Source organism: Octopus bimaculoides, chromosome 16 (assembly GCF_001194135.2).
Source record: "Octopus bimaculoides isolate UCB-OBI-ISO-001 chromosome 16, ASM119413v2, whole genome shotgun sequence".
Taxonomy (NCBI): Eukaryota; Metazoa; Mollusca; class Cephalopoda; order Octopoda; family Octopodidae; genus Octopus; species Octopus bimaculoides.
In genome coordinates, this window is record NC_068996.1 from 48,372,156 (window position 1) to 48,379,949 (window position 7,794).

Consider the following 7,794-nt stretch of genomic DNA (forward strand, 5'->3'; position numbering starts at 1 on the left):
AGAGGCAGTGGATGTAGGGGAGGAGGGGGCAGTGAGTGAATGCAATGATGGAAGGTGAGGGTGGAGTGTAGCAGAGGAGAGAGAAAGGCAGCGAGCTGGCAGAATCGTTAGCACGCCGGGCGAAATGCTCAGCGGTATTTCGTCTGCTGCTACGTTCTGAGTTCAAATTCCACTGAGGTCGACTTTGCCTTTCATCCTTTCGGGGGTCAATTAAATAAGTACCAGTTATGCACTGGTGTTGACATAATCGACTTAATCCCTTTGTCCCCTCTATGTTTAGCCCCTTGTGGGCAGTAAAGAAATAAGGGGAGAGAGAATGAAAACTGGGGATAGTCTGTACAGAGAGAACAGAAGGTAAAGGCAACAAGAACACTTTCCTCATTAGCATTTTTTCTGCTATGCTTGCTGAACTCTTTTAGCACTTAAAAACCAGCCATTTCTGGCCCAAATATATCGTACTTTTTTTATGTTAAAACTGGCCTGATCAGGCTTATGTCACTTACCATACAATGTCATTCTAAAGATATACAAATCACATAATTGAAATCTCAAAGCTATGAGATAATGCCTCATTAATTCAAAGCAATGTGAATAAATAAGCATTGCAGTTGACAAAAAGAATTTGGATGCTTAAAGTGTTAAGAGAGTGGATTATATCCAGCACAGTGTGTTGCCAAATGTTACTGCAATCAGTTGCCATAACCTTTACAAAGTTCAACGTCACAAGATTGGTTTTCACTTCATTCCAAGTACAACTCTTGAAAGCGTATATGCTCCCACTCTTGCTACTAATGAAGCTACAAAACTCATTTTTATGACTCTTTGATCCTTTGGCATTTAAACCGGCCATATTCAGCCAAAATATTCTACCTGTTTTATCTCCAAACCAACAAGATCTGGCTTTTCACACATTTCCTAGAATGTCATCTTACAAATAAAACAACCATATCATTGAAATCTCAAAGCTATGAGACAGTTCATGGTCAATTGAAAACAATGCAAAGAAATAAGCACCACATTTGACAGACTAATCCAAATGCTAAAAGGTTAAAGAACGTGCTGCAATCTGTTCCTGATTGTGATAAAATTATTCTTCCTGGAAACTTTAATTCATCATCATCATCGTGGTCATCATTTAACACCCGTTTTCCATGCTGGCATGGGCTGGACAATTGTCTGTTCTAATAGGGTTGTTGAGTTGGTAAAACTATACTGATTCCGACTCTGACTCACAATGTCTTTATTCTTTAATATAAACCAAGTTATAACATATAGGCCTACTCAAAGTACAAGTGTATACATATGCTTTATGAGATGTGTAGACCACAACCATTTAATTACATAAAGAGGAGTCAGTCAGAAGTTCCAATAGTAGAGGGGTCAGAGTCGAAGTTTTTTGCTTCGGCTCCACAGACCTATATTCTACAGCTGGATGCCCTTCCTAGCTCCAGACATTTTACAGAGTGTACTGGGTGCTTTTTACATGGCACCAAGATCTGCAGGTTCAACAAGTGACTTTCAAGACAAAAATGTCTGATCTGGGAAAGGCGGAAGAACCGAGAGAAGTGGTCATGTCCTTGGTGAGAGGTTGGAGTATGATAAAGGGGCCGGTAGCTGTATCATTGTAGAGGAAATACTTGGCTGCCCCAGTTGGACAAAGGAGAGGAAGGTGGGAGAGAGTTAGAAAGATAGAGAGACAGTCGAATTGAGAGAGAGAGAGAGAGAGAGAGGACCTGCCCATTGGGAACAGTGGGGGATGAGGTGTAAGTAGCAGAAGGGACAGAGGAGTATGTTCCATAAGAGTGTAAAGGAAATGTTTAGAAATAGTAAGTGGTGGTAAAAGGAATTGGAGTGACTGAGAGGTGGGGGGGGCGTATGAGAGGTATGTGAGGGCATGGAGAGGGTGGTGAGGGTTTGGGGAAGATGGGTTGTTGGATGGGGGCGTGGCCACAAAGACGGTGCTTGTATGTATGAATGTCCACAGTTTTACCTAGCTTGATGTTTCTTCTCAAGCACAGCAAATTGCTTCGAGTCTCAGTCCCTTGTCATTTTCTCTGTGAAGCTCAATACCTGAAGATCATTTCTCACCTTTTCATCTGTCTTCCTGGTTCTACCCCTTCCACAGGTTCCCTCCACAATTAGAACTCGGTACTTCTTTACACAGCTGTCCTCATCCATATGCATCACATGACCAAACCAGCACAGTCTTCTCTCTTGCACACTTCATCTGATGCCTCTTATACCCAGTTTTCCTCTTAAATCACTTACACTTTGTCATGCATGCACACTGACATTATCCATGTAGCAGAGTATGCTGGCATCATTTCTTTCAAGCCTTCACACATCCTCTGCAGTCACAGCCCATGTTTCATTGACATGTAGGATAGCTGTTTGTACACAGGCATCATTCAATCTGCCTTTCACTTTGAGAGAGAAGCTTTTTATTACCAACAAAGGTAGTAGCTTTCTGAACTTTGCCCAGCCTTATCTATTCTTTCAGAGCTTCCTCTTCCTCAACTAACTTGGTTGCTTAGGTAACAGAAGCTATCTATTATTTCTAAGTACACACGCCTACACACACACACACCATTTCAGCATGTCTGTTTCCTGTACATTCTTTGTGTGTGGCAGGGACAATGTACACTAAGACTACTTTATCTGTGAACTCTTTTATTATACTGCTGCACTTCGTGTGACCATAGCTTACACTGGGTACACCTTTTTTTACACATCAAACAGGGCCATCTATCTGAAGAGATTAATAATTTGTCTGTTCTCCTACTTACTAAATAAACCCTAAGGCTCTTTGATTCTTGACCTCACTTCCACACCTGAAACTTCTTAGAAAATCCTAGGAGCTGTGGTGTTGCTTGGAAAGGTATGATGTCAGTAAAGTTGACTTTTCCTGGAGTTAGTTACCAAGTTTCACCTGTATATCACTCAAGTACACAATTCAAACACAGGTGTGATTGTGTTACAACTTGGATGCAACCCTGCCAGCTCTCCAGATTTCCACAGAAGATTTGCAAGATGTCTGCAATATCCATTCTTTACATGGTGCTGAATGTTAGACTGGCCATGTTTTAGTAAGTCAGGCTACATTTAGTAATAAAACCAGCTGCCAAAATTCATAGTAGAGTCAAATTCTCGAAGTGTTTGGTAGAGAACTACATCCACTAGAAGTACAAGACATTCTACACAAACATATTTCAACAACAAATGACACATCATCATGAAATGTTGTCAGTGATGAACTTTAGAATGCAGCTCATGAGATTCTTGGCACAATTCCAGCAATGAATAGAGACTGGTTTGATAACAACCAGGTTATAAAAAAGTGCTCTCTAAGGAAAATAGCAAAATGTTGCAAGAAGGAATATCAAAGGTAAATAGCACCGTTTGAGCGTGATTGTTACCAGCATCGCCTTACTGGCATTTGTGCTGGTGGCACGTGAAAAGACATTTGAGCGAGGTCATTGCCAATGCCGCTTGACTGGCTCCTGTGCAGGTGGCACGCAAAATACACCTTTTTGAGCATGGCCGTTGCCAGTACTGCCTGACTGGCCTTCGTGCCGGTGGCATGTAAAAGCACCCACTACACTCTCAGAGTGGTTGGCGTTAGGAAGGGGCAGGGAGTGATACATAATGACGCCTGAAAGTCACCAACAACATTTGGATACTTCATATGGCTTGCACAGGGAACGCATAAAAACGCACACATAAAATTACATATCTACATAAGGATTAATATACATACAAATATACACACATATGGATATGCATACAAATATAGAAAAATACGAAAATGTGTACAGAAATACATATACACATATATAAAAGTATACACACATATACATACACATTTATATAAGTATGCATATGTATATGTATATATGTATATATATAAAATATATAGTTTTAGGGAAAATAACCAAGTTTCAAGAACTCATCGATGAAAATCCACTATCATGTATAGAAAAATTAACAATTAAAAGCACAATAAATGAGTATAATTGAGTTTTTACCTGTAATTTTGGATTTTGTCCCTAATATTATTATATGTATATATACATATATATACACACATGCACACGTGCATGTATATATGTACACATACACACATGCATATACATACATATACATACCTACAGTACATACATACACATAAATATATACAGACATATATACACCATAACGTATATATGCTAACAATTTATTTTAAATACTGTTCGGTGTGTATAATAATTGTAAAATAAAGAAATTGTACATTAATTTGATGTAACATAATTAAATACATGAATAAAAATAAAAATACTAATAATAAAAATAATTCTCGGCAAAGCTTAAGCTTGAAATTAAATTTAAATTTAACTTTATTAAACAGTTGAAGGCTTTCTTAAAAATGAAGTCACAATATACATTAGTGTTGCGATGCAAAATAACTTTACTATCCACGTGCACATATATGCTCTCACATAGACATGCACATGCACCTTCGTTTTGGGATCACCACCACTTTATTATCTCCCCTTCTTTCTAGCTCTCCTGTCTAACCACCTCTGTCCGGCATTCACCATGATTACTTGCTAGCCATTAAACCTTTTTAATTTTCTCTCTCTGCTTATTTCTGTGTTCCTTTCTGTTGAAGAGCATAGGCTCGAAATGTAAAAGACCTTCTCACTTCCCAAAAGTTAAACATCTGTTTGTTGTTTACACACCCGTCTTCGTCTTTTGTCTTGTTTTGTTTCTCTTGTAAATTCTAACAAAATATATATATATATATATATATATATATACACACACACACACACATATAGATATAGATATGTTGCTCTTGAGATCACATTAACACCTGATGTATGGCACACCGTACACCTGTACAGAATGTGTTGATTTGATGGAATGAGGTGAACTAATGTACAGCACATATATTTGATCTCTATAAACAAATCATTTATGCAGGGGTCATTGAGTAAGAAGCTGCAGAACCGTCTTTCTCGTACTGCTGAGAAACTACCATCACTATTAGCTCTGTCTACCTACCGGTTTACCTGCCTTTCTGTCAGTCTCTAGAATTCAGAATTTGTAACATTCTTTCTATTTTTCCAAGTGTGCAATTCCATGACATGTAGGGTTACCATACGCTGATAAATGGATAATGGAATGGCCCATTGTACTGAAGTAGGTGGCAACAGGTTGGTGCTGCGTACATAGCTGTGTGCTTTTACTGTGCTTTGATTATGTGATCAGCAAGGCAAACAGCCTGTTTTCTCAATATTATATGCTCCACAAAGTTTGCAGAGATGCTATATTTGAGGTTGGGAAATGTGCTACAGAAGTTTTGGGTATTGTGGTATAGTGACATAGGCCCAGTGATGGTTGTAGCATTGTTAATGCAAGCACGTTGCTTCATTAGCAAATGCATTTATAAGCACTTAGTTGTTGGGGTGGAAGGGCATGGATGGCGCTTATAACTAAGAAGTTGTTGAAGGACATATCCCTTTTGAAGGTGAGGATAGGTGGTTCAGGGCAGATTGATGGGGGGTGGGGTTGTGAAAGGATTTGGAAGTTACTGATGAGCATTTTGCTTCAGTGGGTCCATGGAGGGGTAGGAGATGAGGCACAATGAAATCCAATCTGTAGTTGTGTGTAAAGTGGGTAGGAGAGCGGTGGAACAGTTGATGATTTGGGGCTGACTAATTCAGGGTTCACAACCAATCACAGACATCCTCAGTTGAGGAAGAAACATTGCTCATGACTTGGTGTACTTGGAGTGAGAAGAGCTGTAGCATTTTTAAGTGAGGGTCAGTAAGCTTGTAGTAAACAGAAAGATATATTTTTCTTTATTGCCCACAGGGGGCTAAACATAGAGGGGACAAACATGGACAGACAAAGGGATTAAGTCAATTACGTTAACCCCAGTACGTAACTGGTACTTATTTAATTGACCTTGAAAGGATGAAGGGCAAAGTCGATCTCGGCGGAATTTGAACTCAGAACGTAACAGCAGACCAAATACCGCTAAGTATTTCGTCCAGCGTGCTAACGACTCTGGCAGCTCGCCGCCTTTCAGAAAGATATTGCTGATAGTAAAGGATACGGTAAGAAAACTAATGGAGGTGTTGGAGAAGGTGGAGGTGAAGCTATGAAGCTGTTACCTGCTGAGGGTAGTAGCATCATATGGCAGCTCTGGACTGGGTCTCGTGAATTGTGAAAAGAAAAAAATTTTGCTCCTCAGTGTTGCCTACAAGGGTTGCATAATTGAGGTCCATTTTGGTTCCCATGGTGACCCTGTCGTCCTGTTTATAAAATGTTTCTAGATAAGGAAAACCAATTCCGGGTTTAGAACGAGTTCAGCTGTGCCAAGAAGTAGTGTAATGGTGCTGCTAGGTAAAGGGAGTGGGGGGGGGTAGTGGTCTAGGAAGTGTTTTAAGGCTGATAGGCAGACATTATGGCGGGGTGATAGTGTTGAGTGGTTTTATATCTTGGTAAAAAGGTAGTTAGCTGAAGTGTGGTACACTCCTCTGTTTAGCTACACACACACACACACACACACAACGGGGGCTCCACCATCACCAGTTTTAGTTGCTTTTATCAACTCCAATACACTCCCTGATACTTACTTTATCAATCCGACAAGGGTCAAATTATGTATCATGGTTGAAAATTTGGAGGAATCCATGTTTTACAGTGTTTTTCTTGTCTATTTTTATTTTTTTAGATGCATTGAATTTTGTTCATTACATGTCAATATGTACTTATCACACGCGCACACACACACACACAATGTAAAAGTTGATGGTGACTTCAAAGTTTTGGTTTGCTTGCCTTCTTCAGACAGTCCTGATGAAAGTGAGTGATGTGCCTAAACTTAGAAGTTACTGTTGATCTTTCCTTTGTAGAAGTTAATAAATACACATTTTACCAAAAATCATTGAATAATTGTTCAGTTTAATGTTAGATTGTTTTTATGACATGAGAACTAACATATATATGTACACCTGGGCAGGTGCTACATAATAAAAGCACCCAGTATACTTTGTAAAATGGTAGGTGTTAGGATTTCCAACTGTACAAACAGTTGGAGCTTGCTGCAGCTTTCAGGCTGGCCAAATCCTATCGAACCATCCAACTCCTACCAGCTTGGAAAGCAAACATTAAATGATGATGATGATGATGATGTTATGTACACACACACACACGTTATTGGTGTCTGGTGACAACAAAACTCTGTGTTCTCAGCGATGGGGGTGCATGTGACTCCGTAGTCCAAAGCAGGAAGCTGGCCAACTTTTTCAAACCGTCCAACCCATACCAGCATGGAAAATAGACGTTAAACAATGATGATTATATTATATTATTACATTTCATAATATTATATTGTTTTAACATTGTAATCTTTTAAGCAACAAGTGTTTAATGGTTTCCTTATCAATGTGTACATTGAATTTGCAGTATTGTCTCAGGGTCACTGAGAAATAGGAGTCGCGAATTTCAAGTGCTTTATTGCCTTAATCAATATGTATAAGGAAATCTCTAAATCCGGGTATTTAATTAACTTTACAGACTTTGTATCTCAAATTTCTGGTTTTCATAAAATGCCTCTGTAATTTCCCATAATTTTCTGGGTTTTGGATCTGCTGGAAATTTTTGGTTTTGGATCTGTTAGAAAGAAACCATATACATCTATGTATAGTCTTACTCACTCACACTCACACACACACACACACACACACACACACTTTCTCTCTCTCTCTCTCTCTCTCTCTCTCTCATGCATGCACATTAATACTT

General features: G+C 39.1%; 2 protein-coding genes across 2 annotated transcripts in view; both read left to right on the forward strand.

Moving 5' to 3' along the window:
• LOC106869663 (uncharacterized) overlaps positions 1-5,147 on the forward strand; it is a 77,476-nt gene extending 72,329 nt beyond the window's left edge. The window contains exon 2 of the mRNA XM_014915482.2: positions 5,111-5,147. Within this exon, the coding sequence (XP_014770968.1) occupies positions 5,111-5,132 (22 nt within the window). The 3' untranslated portion in view covers positions 5,133-5,147. The remainder of the gene's footprint in view (positions 1-5,110) is intronic.
• Positions 5,148-5,461: 314 nt separating this feature from the next.
• LOC106869661 (tetratricopeptide repeat protein 17) overlaps positions 5,462-7,794 on the forward strand; it is a 10,380-nt gene continuing 8,047 nt past the window's right edge. The window contains exon 1 of the mRNA XM_014915480.2: positions 5,462-5,509. Coding sequence (XP_014770966.1) covers positions 5,462-5,509 — 48 coding nt within the window. The remainder of the gene's footprint in view (positions 5,510-7,794) is intronic.